The 17,108-nt window shown below is 49.6% G+C and overlaps 6 protein-coding genes across 6 annotated transcripts; 1 reads left to right on the top strand and 5 right to left on the bottom strand.

Annotated features, from left to right (window-relative positions):
- Positions 1-40: 40 nt before the first annotated feature.
- On the top strand, positions 41-4,189 carry COCSADRAFT_353390 (uncharacterized protein; the record flags this gene model as incomplete). The annotated part of the gene is made up of 3 exons (XM_007699596.1): positions 41-582; positions 1,183-3,924; positions 4,020-4,189. Exons 1-3 carry the CDS (start codon positions 531-533, stop codon positions 4,187-4,189), a joined length of 2,964 nt encoding a protein of 987 aa, XP_007697786.1. The 5' UTR covers positions 41-530.
- Positions 4,190-4,795: 606 nt separating this feature from the next.
- COCSADRAFT_24372 (uncharacterized protein) lies at positions 4,796-6,072 on the bottom strand (the record flags this gene model as incomplete). Its single annotated transcript, XM_007699246.1, has 8 exons — positions 4,796-4,827; positions 4,895-5,018; positions 5,116-5,244; positions 5,292-5,440; positions 5,572-5,601; positions 5,662-5,730; positions 5,794-5,935; positions 6,022-6,072. The coding sequence occupies 8 exons, from the start codon at positions 6,070-6,072 to the stop codon at positions 4,796-4,798; spliced, it is 726 nt and encodes a 241-aa protein (XP_007697436.1).
- A 2,262-nt stretch (positions 6,073-8,334) lies between these two features.
- COCSADRAFT_353387 (uncharacterized protein) lies at positions 8,335-9,078 on the bottom strand (the record flags this gene model as incomplete). Its single annotated transcript, XM_007699595.1, has 1 exon — positions 8,335-9,078. One exon carries the CDS (start codon positions 9,076-9,078, stop codon positions 8,335-8,337), a length of 744 nt encoding a protein of 247 aa, XP_007697785.1.
- Positions 9,079-9,385: 307 nt separating this feature from the next.
- On the bottom strand, positions 9,386-10,239 carry COCSADRAFT_197744 (uncharacterized protein). Its single transcript, XM_007699594.1, has 2 exons — positions 10,103-10,239; positions 9,386-10,040 (listed from the first exon to the last, which is right to left on the bottom strand). Exons 1-2 carry the CDS (start codon positions 10,169-10,171, stop codon positions 9,420-9,422), a joined length of 690 nt encoding a protein of 229 aa, XP_007697784.1. The 5' UTR covers positions 10,172-10,239; the 3' UTR covers positions 9,386-9,419.
- A 679-nt stretch (positions 10,240-10,918) lies between these two features.
- On the bottom strand, positions 10,919-12,999 carry COCSADRAFT_34816 (uncharacterized protein). The gene has a single exon (XM_007699320.1). It carries the CDS (start codon positions 12,946-12,948, stop codon positions 11,260-11,262), a length of 1,689 nt encoding a protein of 562 aa, XP_007697510.1. The 5' UTR covers positions 12,949-12,999; the 3' UTR covers positions 10,919-11,259.
- A 1,666-nt stretch (positions 13,000-14,665) lies between these two features.
- COCSADRAFT_296363 (glycoside hydrolase family 61 protein) lies at positions 14,666-15,971 on the bottom strand. The gene is made up of 2 exons (XM_007699593.1): positions 15,071-15,971; positions 14,666-15,007 (listed from the first exon to the last, which is right to left on the bottom strand). The coding sequence occupies exons 1-2, from the start codon at positions 15,707-15,709 to the stop codon at positions 14,894-14,896; spliced, it is 753 nt and encodes a 250-aa protein (XP_007697783.1). The 5' UTR covers positions 15,710-15,971; the 3' UTR covers positions 14,666-14,893.
- Between the last annotated feature and the right edge of the window lie 1,137 nt (positions 15,972-17,108).

Genomic DNA, 17,108 nt, shown 5'->3' with positions numbered 1-17,108 from the left:
GTTCGCCGATTTCTTTCGCTGTTTATGTTTTTTTTGCAAAGTATCATCCTTTTGTAATTTGCACGATGATTACGTCTTCAGACTCTCAACTCTTGTCGGCAGATGTCTTACTAGTAGTTTACCCTTTTTTCTTTTGTCTTTTCGGGAGAAAGCCCTGGATGGAAGCTGGGCTCCCTTAGTATCATTCGGCTCAGAGGGCGCTGGATGGCTGGCGACTTGAGATAGATACCCCTTTTTTGGATCAGCGGCTTGCAGTCAGATGTTGTATGAAATGGAGTCTCGTTGAGAATGAAAGGTGGTGCCAGGGTGTGTGTGTGTAAGAGAGAGAGAGAGAGAGTGTGTGTGTGTGTGTGTGTAAGAGAGAGAGAGAGAGTGTGTGTGTGTGTATGTACTATGTAATGTCTATGTAGGGTTATACGGAGATGTATCATTGGTAATAATATTTGTTGTCGTAGGAGGAGGGGAATAGAATAGTAGTAGTCATCTGAAAAGGGGGGCGGGCCCATGGTCCAGACGTGTCTACGTGCCAGATGTGCAATGTGCTGCTTCACGTGGTTGCAGGGGCGCATTTGTGTACAATGTGTATGTACAATGTGGGTACATGTGTACAGGTCGTATGTGTGCACAAGGCGGGCTTGGGGCGCATAGTGAAGTCATGTGCTCGTATATCCAAAGCATACATAACCACTGCACACGCTCGACGGCCGACCGAGCGCCTCTTTAGCGTTGCAGAGTGGAGGGGCTGGGCGCATTGACAGCATTGCGCGCAGGGGGCTTGCTGGCGGAAATTGAGCATAGCGGCACTCGGTGTCTCAAAGGCGGGATGCTGTGAACTGTCCTGATTGCTGGGGGAACGTGTCGTCCAGGCGTGGCTCATTTGCATACGACGTCTTATCGCGGCGGGAACAGCACAGAGGATAGACACTGAAGCCCATTGCATTCTCGCCCTCTGCTGCAGGCCGCCTAGTACCTACGTACATACATACATACATACATACATACACAGCCATCCGTCCATTCATACCACCAAAAGAAACGCGTGAAGGCGGCTAACGCGACGTCGGAGCCGGCCACCTCCCCAAGCCCTCGAAGAAACGACTCATCTCCCGGTGCAGCGCATCCGTGCATCCAGCGCACCTCCGGCGTGCGCAGCCCTCGCCCTCGACTGAACGCGACCTGGAGATCTTCTCGAGGTCCAAGCAGAGAAATGCTCGATGAGCCACCCGGCCGCGCCGCCTCGAGTGAACAACAGCAGCAACCCCGCGACTACCGTTGACCTGCCAGCGAAGACACCGCCCAATCCATCATCCGCCCCATCGCCAGCAGCGTCATCGCCCAAATCCCTTCGTCCCACGCCTCCACACCTCGAAAGCACCACCAAACTCGCACGAAATGTCTCTCCGGGCCTGTTGGCGCGCATGAAGTTCCTCAACCAGCCCGCCGACACCCACTCCACTACCAAGCCTACCGTCGACGTCGGCCGCATCGAGCAAGATCGGCTACGGCGCCTCGACGAGTTCCGCAAAGCCCGCAACCTCGACATCGAGCGCCGGGGCACTGCGTGGACTGCAAGGCCTGGCCAGTCGACGCCCACCCTCACGCCCCTCATCCCCCAGTCGACGGGCGGGAGCGTGCCAGCCCTCACCATGGAGCCCGACTTTGAGAGCGACCGCAGCAGTGTCGTCAGCACCAGCGACAAGGTGCTGCCCTCCGAGTCGGATGCCGATGGAGAGCTTGACATGCAAAAGTATCGCTTGCCCGACGTCACGAAGCCGGAAAAAGCCCTTACCCAGACGCTGGTCGCGACTGCCATGACATCGCCCATAACAAGCGCGACAACAACACCCCCTGCAACCACACCTGCAACTGCAACCGCAACCACCACAGCAACAATACAAGAGGCACCCATCATCAGCCCTCCACAACCACAACCACAACCATCACCATCCACGGTAGCCGCCCTCCTACCACCACTGCCCATCCAGGCAGAACGCACACTACCCCCGACGCCGCCGCCCAAAGACTCGCCGCCGCTACAGGACTCGCCGCCGCTGCCACCACTGCCGCTGGCCGACCCCGACGAGGCTTCCGTCCTCGACGACAACAATGGCATCGACATCGAGTCCTACTTCCAGCGCCGCCACTACCCACGCGCCGGCTCCATCTACACCCTCTCCAAGGCTAGCTTCACCAACCAGATCCAGCAGCTGACCTCGATGAAGCTACCGCCCACCACCATCGCCTCTGAGATCACCGCCCTGGCCTCACCAACCCAGGCCGCCCGCGCACTGCACAAGGCAGCCAACGACATCCGTCTGTGGGTCTCCAAGATCAAGGAGGTCCTCAGCGGCCTGGACGCCGACGACGATGTCGAGTGGGCCGCCGCTGCCGGCCGAGAGGGGCTCGCCGAGGTTGATACCGCAATCAGCAAGTTCGAGGGACTTGTCAATGTCTACATCGGTGCTATCGAAGATCTCCAGTCGCGGTCAGATATTGCCCTGCTGCCTACGCGAGACCAAGTCACCCTCGTGAGCCAGATGGAAGACATTGTAATGAGTTGGGGTGAGATTAAGCAGACCCTCAAGGGTATCAAGAACCAAGTCGAGATTGCCATGGAGTGGGAAGAGCTGTGGAACAATGTTCTGGGTGACATTGGCGCCGAAGTCGAAAACCTCAGCCGCTTGATATTCGAGATGGAGGAGCGCAGACATCGCGTCATCTCAGATTCGGTCGCCGAGGCGCCAGAAAAGTTCGACATCAAAGAGCTCGAGAACATTGTCGAGGATCTGCCGCGAAAGCAAGCCATTCTCAACAGCAAGCGGTTTAGCATGCCCACGCTGACCATCCTGTCTCCTGTTTCGCCACTCCCTCAAATCGAACAAGAAAACTCTCGGCTGCTGGCTCTCTTCGCCAAGCTGCAGCCATTGCGTGCATCGCTCGACTTCCTCCCCATGCGACTCAGTACTTTTCAAATAAGAGCAAAGACCATTTTTCCCTCTGCTTGTGACGAGCTGGACCGCAGGAGGGAGCAGCTCGAAGCCCAGGAGAAGAAGTTGGAAGCCGAAGCAGACGCACTACGAGAGGAACTGGGGGAAGACAAGTGGGTGCACAGCTTCCGCCAGGCTGGAAGCAAGGCTGTTGCCATGTACGATTCATGCATGAAGAGCATACAGAGACTACAGCAAGCCATCGACGACACTGACGACGAGAAGCTGGCCTCACGCATTGCCACATACAAGGACAAGAGGGACCACTACCCGCCGTCTATGAGGCGCGTCCTGGAGTTGATCGACATTGAAATGAAGCACAGGTCTACCGTCAATGGTGAGATCCTACGCATTCAGCAGGATGTACGGTCCAAGGTAGAGGATCTCGAGACAGTCACTGGAAACATGGACGCCATCCTGGAAGACTTTACTGCCAGGCGCAAGCTTCGTGACTCTGTTTCTACCGTCCTCTCTGCTCGCACCGAGACCTCGTTCGCACATTCCAACATGGGCACCCCAGGCAGCTCTCCCGCTTCAAGCGTGGTTATGAGCCGCAAGAGTAGTGCCACGAGCTCTGCTGTTCTCCCGTCGGGCAAGAAGCCCCGTCAGCCCAGCACCGCATCATCCAAACCAGTCATGCCCGCAAACCGACGATACTCGAGCATGCCGCAAAGTATAGCTGCCCCTCCTCGCAAGTCCCTGCCCTCATCTCGTCTGGACTTTACATCTTCTCGCGCCACAGCCGGCACATTGGCTAGTCAAGCACGCGTGAAGACTCCCACCGACAAACCGGGACCTAAGCCTCGCTGGAACTCGGATACCCATCTGCGTGACACAGTCATTGGACACAACTTCAAGCCGTTGTCTCTGAGTACACCATCGCCATTTCGAAAGGACAAAGACACGCCGATTGGATCTGCGCGAAGCTCTTCAAGCCGTACGTCCATTCCTGTAAGAAGCCCACTAGGCCGTTCTTCGAATCTCTCGCCCGCGATGTCTGCCAGGTCCACGTCGACCAGCCCTGCCTTGCAGCGCCCGGGACGGCTTCTAGCGAGCCCCATGGAAACGCCAGCTACGCCTGGAGATGGAAGACCAGCTCCTCGGTCAACGCCAACATCCTCCCCCCAGGCTCAAACCACCACACCAGGGTCAAGCCGTCGCGTAACCACTGCGAGACAAGATGGTATGAGTCCCGGTGGTGAGGAGAGCCCTGCGGCCCGTCGCGCGTCCCGGCCTTCCAGTTCGTCAACCAATCACCGCAGCGGTATGTTTGGCTACAGGCAACGACCTTCGTCGGCCCCGAAGCCCACAGAAACCAGCCCTGCTTCCACCTCTGGGCGTACGATCAGCAGGCTCGGCAATGTGAGTGGAGGAAGGGCCAGCAGAGCCGGTGAAGCACGCACCGATAGTCGTATTAGCGGGCGCCAGTCAAGCCAAGGGCAAAACAAACCTGTCTGGAGATAGGCGCTCACAAAGCGGACATTTTCTGCCGGGAGCTCCGACCTTGAAGTGAACGACTCCCCTATCCAGTCTTCTTTCAAGCAAACAACGGCATCCTCATGTCAATCAATGTCGCATTGACAGATTTTTGTTCCCCCAACACTTCATTTCACCTCCGGATCCTGGCTTGATTCGCACCACCCCTATTCACTAGTACCAATTTTAGCTTACTAGTTACCTTTTTATCGTTTTTTGCGCCTTTTCCTGTTACGGTGTTCAGGAGCGGCTCCCCCCTTTTTATTCCCGATGTATGGCATCGACTATCGATCTCAACTCTGGAAATCATCATTTGAGTGGTTTTTCCTCACTTAGGCGTTTTTGGCGGTTGGGAGAAAGTATCCTATACCCCGGAGTTTTTTGTGTTTTTTTTGGCACTATTTGCTTGTTTGCTTTGCGCCCCCTCTTACTTCTTCCAACAGCAGCCGTACAGCATGTTCGGAATGCGGCGATACCCCCCTCATGTCGAGCTTTGGTGCGTTTTTGAAAGCGTTGTAGTTTGTTGTCAAGCATGGCGGACATTGTATATGCAGACTAGATTGGTATTGTAGGGTTCGATGGGTGAGCATAGGAAAGAAGGAAGGGAAGGGAAGTGTTTGGTGAGGTGGATATCAGGGTGAAGCAAACTTACACCATGTGTGTAAGTTGGAGCTTGCCATTTGAGTTGTGACGTGCATATCCATGCGTGGTGAACCACCAGCTGTAACGGACACAAATACAGGTACTTGGACTTTGCATCCTTAGACAACTTCGAATATATCTATAAGTACCTAATACAAAAATTTCTATCATGTGACAACTTATTACCTTCTCCATGCGCGCAGCAACCTTTTGACGGCATAACCAGACCCTCTTATCAACACAGCTATTAACTACCACTTTTTGTCCATTTATTGATATCTTCGTCCCCACGTTGTCAAAGGAGATACGAGAGATTAGCATGCAAGAAGTAGTAGCTAGTAGGATATCAACATTTCTAGTCGGGTATAATAATCCCATGAAGCATCTATTAATACCACGGCATCCAATAAGCCAATAACTGTTTCCACTTTCTATGCGCATTGCGGAATGTATCTGTCAATCTTACACCGGCGACCAGTAGAAGAGCTTCCGTCACCTATCATCTGTCAGAGAACTCGACTCATTTAGCTGATCACGTAAGAATCCATTGTCTCACCTTTGCAAGTTAAAAACCCTGAGGAACCAGAGTCACATTGACAACAATCCCAGTCACTCCTGCACTCTCCTACATTACGTTTAGCGAAAAAGATCTACTGGAAAAGATAATAGCAGATGGTTTTATTCTTACCTCCTACACCTTTTAAGAATTGTGTTTGGCATGCATACTTGGCAGATACACTGCTGATAGTGAGGCTGAATGCCAAAGCGAGAAGGAAGCGCATCTTGTTTGATCTGGAACGAATGCGGAGACAAGGAAACAAAGAGCAAGACTAAGATTAAGAGGGATGTAGAATGACTTATCACGCCTTTGGCCTAAGACAAAGGCAGAGAAGTATTTAAATAATCAATCTCTTACCTGACAGCATTGTGCTGCTATGGCATGATATGGACCCTTTGGAACTGCCATTTTTACCTTCCGCTCATCTGATACGATTGTTTAAATGTATGGAGACGGCCCAGGACCCAAAAGTAATAATAATCGCATTTAGTTCTCACGTAATTATATGAAATCTATCCAGCACAAGCATAGTCACCCCGGTTAAGTAAGCGCCGGTTTACCTGCGCTAAATAAGCATAAAGCAGTACATTGGTATTAGCAGAATCGTTAATACCAGACTCCCTAAATTTTATTGTACAGGGAACGTTGTAGAACGAACGCTTTATAGGAATTCCTATAACAGTATTCAAGTGATTTTATATAAGAAAAAAAACCCCCAGAGAATCCTAGCGAACGTAGAGAGAGTCGTGTTCGGATCATTCTTATTGATTACCCATCTCCAAACTCCCAAAGTGGATCTGCTTTCCAAGCTTCACCGTCACAGAAATAGCATCGCAAGGATTAAACAAGTGACCACAGAGCAGACCGTACACCCCTTCCTCTTCCGTATTTCAACCGGCCCGAAGCTTACTTACAGTAAGTAAGTACCGTATTAGCGTTGGCTAGCGCCGCCCCCTTGCTCGGACCTTACTAGGACTTTGCATCTACACACACCTGCTGTTTAGTTTTTGTGCGTAAAGTAAGCTTGTTGAGCTATATACGTCCTTGTAATCTATTCTATGCCTTTTTTATTTTACTTAATAAACCTGCAATAACCGTCTACACACACCCATCCCCCTTTTAGTAAGGGAGAATATTTCTTTGTATTGTTCAAGCTGGCGCAAGAATATATAGCGTTATGCGCTCAACTTTGAATTCAAGGAAAACTACTACTACTACTACTACTACTACTACTACTACTACTACTACTACTACTACTACTACTAGAAGTGTAGTGCTTTGCTGTGGCTAACCGGCAACTCTAATCGAAAGACTTTCTTTAACTTCCTTCTAACATACACACTACTTTTAAAACGGCTTACCAAGCTTGCTAGTTGCCTCCTCTTGCTTAGAGCTACGATTAAAGATATAAGATCGAAAATAAGTAGCTATAAAAGGCTTACATCTAAATTTACTACACACGTTGTTGTTGTTTTTAAAAAAAATCCCCTAATCCACATCTCTATCCCCAATTCGGGCTTCATATTACAAACCAGCGCTATTCTTCAACTCTGTGTTCTAGAAAAGAAAACAGACGTTACTCCATTTTATCAACTAGCGCTTACATTACTAAAATAACGCACCATCTAGTGCTGATATTGCCCTCTGTTTCCTCCTCTTTAGGCGAAACCGGAAATTCATTTTTCTAGCTTAAGCTTCGCAATTTCTTATCTCTAGCTTTGGAAAAAAGGAATTCTGGTTTGTTCCGCTATGGTGGGTAGTAGAGGCCGGTTCAAGTACGCTGGTAAATAGGATATTTCCCCCCCCTCTCTCTCTCTACTACGAGGGTATTGTGTATCGTAGTCGTTGTATGGGCGGTGGGTAGATATAAAGATGTAAGGTTGCTAAGATCTTCAGTTAGAAATAGGGATAGAATAGAGCTAAGACTTAAATAAGATCTGTATTCCTACTACGCATTCTACCACCGTATGCGGCTTAGATGGTTATTGGATGCGAATACTCACCGCTTGCTGACGCGTGTTCGATGGCATTAAGTATTGTGCGTTTTACACTACTATCTCTATAGTCATGTTAGTTATCCTTGCTTACAAGGACTTCAAGATAGCTAAGCATAGAGAGCACAAAGAGCATAATACTAGCTTCGTCCATGTTTTACATATCATTCGGCACAACCTCTGGTCCACAAAACTCTATCATAGTATAAATTCGGTAAGAGCCTTCTTTTCAGACGGGTTAAGTATTGCTATCATTCCGCTTTTTTTTTCCTGTTTCGAGGGCTGTTCTTTACTGAAAACAGATAAATTATTCGGCAGCAACCGCAACGCCGCGTAATTTTGTAGTTAGGCGTGCCTAGCACTTTGGGTAGTAGTTATAGAGACATGTACCAGCGATGAAGTAAATATCAATCGACTTTTGTGCAGGAAAACCGCTTTTGTAGAAAGATTCATTCTGCTATAGTAGTTGTTCCGTTATAGGTGGAAATGCACGCTATTCAACACAAGCAAAGAAGAAATAGAATTGATCCCACTCAAGGATCGAACATTGTACTTCTTCCTCCTTGACCTTTTAAATATTTCCACCTCTTTCCTTATTCCTCGTCCATTTTTTTTCCAACCCCATTATCTAGCACTGTGCATCCACATACATCCTCCCCAGAAAAAAAACTTTCTCTCACCCACACCTCCACGCATGCCACCTCTCCCCCTCCTCCCTTTTCGACCCATGATGAATCCGCATATTCTCCAAAAACAACACTTCACTCCCGTGTTTATCGCATAGTCCCCGTGCATAATATCGATCTCTTGGTCGTAAAATTGCGCCTCGGGGGCGACCAACCCAGCACCTTCTTTGCTTTGGCTTTTGCTTCTGCTTCTGGCGAGGGGATTCCTTATCGCTTTCTTCGCCGGAGGAGCAAGAAGAGGATGGGCAAGAGGAGGGTGCGGGGGCGTAGGGGAGGAGGAAGGAGGGGAAGGTAGGTTCGTGGGGGTGGTTCTGGGGACTACCTGGGGTGTTGGGGGCGGTGGCTGCAGCGGGATTTTTGGTAGTGTTGGAGCGGGGGAAAATTTTTGTAAAAAATGTAGTCAGTTTTTGGAGGAGGTTGGAGATGCTGTACTCCGGGTTTGTGTCGGCTTGTTTGCTGCTTGCCGTGAAATCATCAGTGTAGAGGCTGTAGTTGTTGTTCTTGGTGGTGGAAGACTCAGCTCTTGGTAAAATTCGTGCGTGAATGAGTTCTTGTGGATGTAGTTCCCGGCCGATATGGGGGAGGGTGAAAATGGTTGAGTAGGTTTTCTTGCTTACTGAGCTTGGAGGGAGAGCAGTGGAATGCTCTGCTGGATTTGAGGTCTGTATCTGTGCAGTGTCAGTGGCTAGAACATTCCTCAATGATGATGTTTGTTGTTGAGTGTATGTAGCCATTTTGAAAGAGGTGGTGCCGTTTTAAGCTGCTTTGCACGTGGTGCTGAGGTATGTATGCGTGGAAACAGTATTCACTTAGAGATGGAAAGAATATGTTGTGTAGGAATAGATAACGTTCGGGCATTTCATCGTGAGGTTAATATAATAGATGGGCAGCGATGTGACGTTAAAGACGTTTTTCGAAAAGTGCTGTTGCCTTGTTGTCGGAGGACATCACTTGAATCCAACTCATCATGTATCATTGAAGAGTAGCCATGCCAGCAAAGATAGTGACAGCAGTTGTGGAGAAGGAAAAGTACACGTGGATGTGCATCATCGATATTCAGTTATATCCCTCAACATTAAAGATCCTTAATCAAAGTCACGACGATACCATTCACACCAGGGCCGCCGCTCTCCCCTCCATCCAATACCTGCTGGCAAAGCCTAAACCCAATACTTTCGTAAAAAGCCCGAGCCTTTACATTCGACTGCACCATATCTAAATGTACACCACTCGCACCCAGCTCCCTAGCCTTATCAAAGAACCTCTTCATCAACACAGTCCCCCACCCCTTCCTCTGATACTCTTTCAAGATATCAATATGGATATGCGCCGGATACTGCTGTAAAGTCTCCGGCCACGACTGCAGCATACTACAATCAGCCTCGTACACCGCTTTCCGAAAATGCCTAACATCCTCTTTTTCCATGAGTGACGCAGCGTCATCGTCACCACCGACGTGTACATCAGGGGGAGGAACAAGCGTGCGGTCTACGCTTGGAGCAAACTCTTCGCGCCAGCGCTGCGCAAAAGATAGCGTGTCCACTGTGCCGATGCAGTAACCGACTACGCGCCCGTCGCCGTCGTCAAGCACGAAACATGTTTCTGGTGTCAGGGCAACATAGGGCTTGTACCATAGGTGCGAGCCTATAGTGCGTGCGGGTTCCCAGTCGAGAACTGCGTCGATGGTTGAGAGATACTGAGAGGAGCATTGTTAGTACAAGTCAGCGGGTGATTTGGTTGTTGTGAATGTATATGTACCACGTGCATACCATGCTGGAAGTCATGGGATGCGTCATATGGTCGTACAAACGGCGTAGCTTCCGCCATTTAGTGTCGGAGTTGGAAGACTTGAGGATTGAATGTTTCCAACGCCACGTTCACTTTTTTATATGGATACTCCAACTCCAAGGCGCGAGAACAAGAAAGGCTGATTGAAGCGATATGATATATAGTTATACGTGAAATACGAAATGCATGTCAGACAATGGCAGTGCCGGCTGCGAGGCTGCGGGGATGGAGGGGCAGCATCCGTTTGTGATTGGCTGCTCGTTACCGTAATATATGTTTCCTGTCATCCAGGTGAATACTGAAAATGTATGCGTAGGTACCTAATTGGAGAGCAAGTAGTCAAACTGATGTTCAAGATCATTTGGGCTTGAAGAAAAGTTAATTTTCTTGCGCACGAGAAGAATCGCTTGCTATCCAATGCAACAATTCTATGATCAAGAAAGAATGTATTTGTGAGCAAAGGATAACGCTAGTGGAGATATGAAGATTATTCTGTTAGCCTGTTATGGGTTAGGATATTTCAAGATCGCAGGTCGCTCGTTGGTAATCCGGAATTCCAGTTCCTCTTTTGGTCTCATCCGCCCTTTCCGTAGATTCGGCCCCACACGTTGCCAGTCCCGGTCCCTAGCAACGTTCGGTTTTGATTTTTTGTTTATTCTACCAAAGCTAAGACGAGCACTTCGAAGATGTGATGATCCTATCGGCATCCCCTCAAAAACAAATAGGTTCCGTTGCCGCAAACTGAATGGCCATCTTGCCTTGTCTCACATTGCGCATATTCTATATTCACACGTAACGGATTATCATAAAGAAAAACGCCTCTAATTCCCTTGCAGACAGCAATTTATATACAATAATCCGAGTAAGCATTGATTCATAGTCCGTGTTACGAATAACAACAAAGTCATTCACTCAAGCACATGAGCTGTCCAAGCCCAGTGACAATAGTGTTGGATAATAGTGGCCCACCAAACGCCAAAGACAACGATCACCTCCCCCAATACCGTGAAGATCCGCCGTTTCCTCCCACCCTAATTGAAGTATATATGACGGAAATGGGTATGCAAAGCCCAGCATTTCCAATTGATGAATGTCCACAAAAACACTGCATGATACCAAGAAAACGCTCACAGGTAGCGATAATCTGGAGCACGAGATCTGCGATTGCGACCTCGAGGATTAACTGGTTGCCTATCATATGCATCATTATCCTGTTGTCCCTGCACACCGCCCCATTGCCCTTGCATTTGTCCTCCACCCCATCCATACTGCTGTTGTTGGCCAAACTGCTGACCATACTGTTGCTGTTGACCATACCCAAAGTTCTGCTGGGGAAACCACCCTTGTTGCGGCCCTTGTTGTTGGTGTTGCTGTGGAAAACCCATCTGGTAGCCATTCTGGAAGCCCATTTGGTTTGGCATCTGCATTGGCATTGGCATTGGCATCGACATAGGCATCGGCATGTTCATTGGCATGCCCATTGGTTCCATTGGCGCATTTTTGAGCATTTCCATTTGCTGAATGAATTCCTGTTCCATCTTCGACGCGGGGTCGGCTGCTTGACGCATTGCTTTTGGTGCGGTTGGTGGCTTGATATCTGTCGGAGGCTCTTTGCGCTTTTTAGAAGAAGTAGAGTCAGTATCGGAGACTTCGTCCGCCACTGCCGCAACAGAAGCACTAGTAGCACTAGTAGTATTTGTAGTGTCATTTGCGACGGGAGAATTTGCGTTGTCAGTAGCATGGGATTGAGAAACTGATTCATTTGTTGAAGCAACTGCTGCCTTTGCTGCCTTCTCCTTCTCTGCTGCCTTCTCTGCGTCGTATGCCTTGAGAGACTTGACCATATCATCGTCGGCAATAAGATCATCCATCAAAACATCCTCCTTTGCACAGTTGGGGCAAACTAAATCACCATCTGCAAGCGCATTGTCGATGCACTCACGGCAGTATGTCTTACCACAACATGGAGTCTTGACAGGGTCAACAAATCTTTGGTTGTCGATTGGGCATTCAAGTCCACGCTCGCGGAGCTCCTTGCTGGCGGCATCAGCACTCGCTGCGCGCGCACGTGATGCGTTTGTCTTCTCTTGAAACTTATCCCAAGCCTTTGTGTCTGTCATGACCTGTACATATTCTCCATCGGCATTGAGCATAATGCCCTTCGCAGCTTCCTCGTCGACAGGCTTCTCAACCTTCTTCAGGAAGGACTGTGGTATGCCAGTCGTGCGCTTGGCTTGGAAAGCGGGTTTAAAGTCGGGATCGTCGTTGGTGGGGCAAGCCTGTATCCAGTGGCCTTTGATGTTGCAGCGGCGGCAGACGTAACCTGGTGGTGGCGGGTGCGATGGGACGACTACATTCTTGGTGTTGTTCTTGCGATAGACCGGCTTCGCGTGTGAAAGGGCTTCTTTCTGGGCATCCCAAGCCATGGCGGATTCTGCCAGGAAAGCCGCCTCGGCATCTTCTGGTGTTGCATTGTTCACTTGAGGTAGGGGGGCCGCAGGCTTGGTTTGTGTAGTGATTGCGCGTGACGGTGCTTTGCCTGTGACATAGCGTGCTGCCCTGCCCTGCCCTTTTGGAGCAGGGCGCCGTATCGCGATGACTGTGGAGGATCGTGGTATCAGCGTAGTATCATCCTTATACTCTGAAGCTGGATCATCTTGCGGGAAGATGTGGAGGTTGAAGTCGGTTCCATCGCCCAGGCCGCTCGCGCTGATGATCTCCTTCTTCAGTTCGAAGACGCTCAGATCGGTGCCATTGAAGATTATACGCTCGCTGTCCCTGGAGTTTTTGAATTTATAGAAAATAGACGAAGTCATAGTGGTGTCGTGTGTCGTGCGGCTTGGATTGGGCGTGTAGTGAGAGAGGCGTGTTGTGATGAGGGATAGCAAAGGTCACCTTGGCTTTGCTTGAGTAAGCGGGCACGGGCCACGTGTCGAGAACCCCGGAACGCCACAAGCTGGAACCTGAGTTCGCAAGATTGCCGCACCGCAAAGAAGGTTCCACGGGTCGTCGAATGAACACATTGGATGACAGAACAGAGAGGTTATGAAAAATCAACGAAGTATTGCAGTTTATATAGTACGAGAGAAGAGGGGACAAGCAAGTTCTATTAGCAAAAACAAGCGCATAGTAAAGACGGAGTTCGAAGAGTAGAACTTGAGACCTAACAAACTGTGGAAGAATAGAGGTGTCTCGCAGGCTCTTCTTGTCGAATTCAAAAGGACTAGGCTGTCTACTAAACTAGAGTATCCGCTTTCATGCTCCTTTAAGTAGGTGAGCCTAGAGGCTTCTCTGGCGCTCCGCCGAACACGACGGTCACATGACTAGAAGATCTCTTGTGTAGTATGACTTTGTTGTACGATACTATATATGCCTTTATGATCCCTTCTTCAGAAGAGGTCACGTATATTCATCAAAAATTGCTCTCCTACAAAACAATAATATCAGCGAAAGCAGTCCGACGTTGATAAACTGCTCCATGAAAGAGAGGGTAGCATAAACAGTATGAACGAGAACATAAATGCGCGATGCGCTTTTCAAGAAGCTCATGAATCTGTAAGCACGCCAGAGGCGTTAGCAGACAAAAATGCGTTCAACACTTATGAGCAGTCTACACTACACAACATGGAGAGCAATCATCCAACAACTGCATCTCTACCAAGAAGAACTAGAAGATGAACGGCCAGTAGAAACTAGCTTAGCGTATCCGGCATACTTCCACAATACTTCTCTTTTATTCCACCGGCAGATGAATCCAAACCCAGATTTTCGAGACATGCACTCCACAAGAATCACTGACCAATTACCAACCAGCATGCCACACAACCCACCCACACACCGCACCACCATCACCATCACAACCCATGCACAAGAGCCAGACAAATCCAGACTCACCCTGCACCCCGCAGCCAAGAAAACCGCGCACACGCATGTGCATACATACTAACATACGCCCTTCTCCGCCCTTCCACGAGGGGGCGCGTCGCACACGCAGCACGCATCGCACGTATATCACGCCATACTAAGAGCAAGGATATATACAAGATCGCGAAAAAGCAAACAAAAGAAAGTGGGGAAAGAACAAAAGAGCCGACAGCAAAGCAACATCCAACGAGGGCTCCAAAACAGTAGCGTATGTACAGCGGTAAAAAGAAAAGCGGGGGAAGTTTCACATTTGTCTATTTGACGCCTTAGAACATACTTACTACGTACGCCTACGGGACCTGACATGGAACCGCCAGCGCAAGGCGACAGAAGATGCTGGAAGCGATGAGAGAAGAGAAACTTCCCCCAACCAAAGCACATACGCGGAAGCTGGGTGACTTTGTTTCATAATCTTCGCTGCGATGTAGCGCGTATGGGGATTTTCCCTGCTCGGCATCGTGCCCAAAAAACCCCACAGTTATGCCATTTGCGTGACGTTGTCTTAAGTACTGTGTTAAGTTGTTTCGGGTAAAAAGAAAAAAAAGGGGGGAAATGGTCAAAAAAGATGCAAAGATGCAAATGTGTGGTATTTCATGGCTATGCTTAGAAACTAGTATATACAAGAATGGTGTTTCCTCTTCGCATCCAAAAAGTCGTTATTTACAGTGGTCTTTGTCTGTTAAAAAAAAGGCAACAAGACAAAGACAGGGGGGTTCTCTACGAGGAATTAAGCGATTAGGATGGTCCACGCTACGGTGACTTTATCCGGCTTGCCCTTCATCAACTCGCGACGCAGTTTATGCAGTAGTTTTTTTCCTGCACTGCATAGAGAGTGGTCTAGTACTCGAGATCCTTGGCGTGCCTCTTAGCCAGAGCCTTGACAGCAGGGCCGGGAACAGGGTAGCTGGAGAAGGAAGTGAAGACGTTGAACTTGATACCAGGGTCGTTGGCCTATTATATTTGCGTTAGCAGTGCTCTGATATGTCAATCGGGTGAAGGGCATGTTGATCTTACAGTGTAGAAGCTGGTAGCGGGAGTACCACCACTGAGCCTTCCGGTTCCAGAGCCCTCAACCTTGAAGTTGATGCACTGGGGGTATGCCTGGGCGCCGTTGGTCTGGCCGGCTGCGTGCAGCGCGATGATCTCGTGGCGAACGACGTAGTTGCCGGGAGCAACGTTAGGGAAGGTAATGTCCCAGGAGAAGTTGTTGGCGATCAGGTCATCGGTAGCCCACTTGCCGGGGTTGCTGCCCGACTTCCAGGCCTTGGATGAAATCTTGGTCCACTGAAGGCTGGAAGGGTTGACGGAGCCGCAGTCGCCGTTGCAAGGAGCAATGTACTCTTGGACAGGACCAACGTGGCTGACGGGCCAGGTATCCCACTTGAAGGTGACCTTGCTGCCTGGCTTGACGGTTACGTAGGCACCGTTGCTCTTGCCCTGCTTGTGGCAGACAATGGCAGAGGTACCAAAGGCATCGGGAGAGACGAAGCCGTTGTCGAGGTTGTCGGCTTGCCAGCCAACAGTGGCAGGAATGGGGTTCTGGTACTTGAGAGCAGCGTTCCAGCCCTGGTATTCCTTGCCATCGGCGACGACCTTGTCAACGTGACCGTGAGCTGCCACAAGGGGCGCAAGAAGAACGAGGAGGGAGAGCATAGTGATGGTGTTTGACAAGGTGGAGTGAAAACGATCGTTTCAAACGATGTAGAGAAGAGAGTGGAGGTGAAGAGGCTGTTGCTGAGAAGTCCCTGTTGAGCAAGACCTTGAGGTTGGATTCCTTCTTGTTCATATACTCGTCGCCATTCTTCTAGCGTCATTCTTCCAACGCCTCCGCCTACCTTCGACCAGGTTTTCCGTACGCCTTGCAATCAAAAGATTCATTTCGAAGTACCTGTCTCCCCGGCTTCTGAATTGTGGGCCATCCGATTGTGGAAAGGTCACCCCCTGTCACCACGCTCTTAGAACGTGACTGAACGTTGAGATTCCAGTCCTGTGACTAGGTTTTGTCGATGTGATAGGCCAGGTGTGTAAAAACGGGGCCTGGATTAATATCGCTGGTGCAATATTCTCCTACACGTTGGTGCTAGGCAATATATTCTCGGCTAGGGGCATGGCGCCTACTCGCAAGGTCACCAGCCATATGCGAGCCTCATTGAGCCTATTGCGGAACATGCCATCTCCATGAGTTCAAACAGTGGAAACCCTTTCGGGCCATTAACGGAAGGATCATGGCCGCATGAATTTGCAATCGGTCTTTGTAGACTCACGGCTAATTCGGTGGTCAACAGTCGCAATCCGTCCCTTTCAGTAAGATTGCAGACAACCATCTCTGATGTCAACAGCCGATGCACGGTAGTCAGCTGTTGCACTACCGTTACCCGGCATGCAGTAACTTTCTAATCCACGAGCATGGAAGGTATTACTCGCAGCATTAGCATGGTGATCTTGAATGGTTTTCGTGCTAGCACGTTATGTCCGATAGCGTGTGGATCCTTGTGGAGGTTAATTTGAATAGATTAGAGGCGCGGACCGCTGAACCGAACTTCAACCATGTTCACACAACACCAAGGTGCCACGAGGCTGAGCCTGCAGATGGTCGAAACAAACCAAGGCAAACAGATTGGGAAGGACCTGAATAGGGAATCTTGACGTCAGGCACCTTCTGCCTGGAATGGCACACTGCGTTCGGCGAATTTCTCGTAGCGTCGGACTTGAAGAAGGTTGTCATGAGTTCTAGGTTCATGATTCAAAACACTGGCATTGCAGCATCATCTAGTAAGTACTCGTATAGTTTGACGTGTTTGAGGGTAGCTGTGACTGATGCATATATCCAGCGTTGAGTAGTTATGTTGCCTGGGAATTTCGCAGCTTAAGAACATCGCAGGTGGCATGCCGCCAACGCTTTCAAAGGCCTTTTGAGAAGTTTTGAGAAGCTTTCAGCGATATCCTCTGCTCCGCTGGGTATGCCTTGTGCGCTGATTGGGTGGCTGCCCTGTAACACGAAATGCTGCAGATTAAGTTCAGGAGCCTGGAACGCGCCGTAGTAAGGTCGTCT

The sequence above is a fragment of the Bipolaris sorokiniana genome, assembly GCF_000338995.1.
Source record: "Bipolaris sorokiniana ND90Pr unplaced genomic scaffold COCSAscaffold_4, whole genome shotgun sequence".
Taxonomy (NCBI): Eukaryota; Fungi; Ascomycota; class Dothideomycetes; order Pleosporales; family Pleosporaceae; genus Bipolaris; species Bipolaris sorokiniana.
Note: the sequence above shows the minus strand (reverse complement) of the source record. Positions and strands in the feature narration are given on the sequence as shown.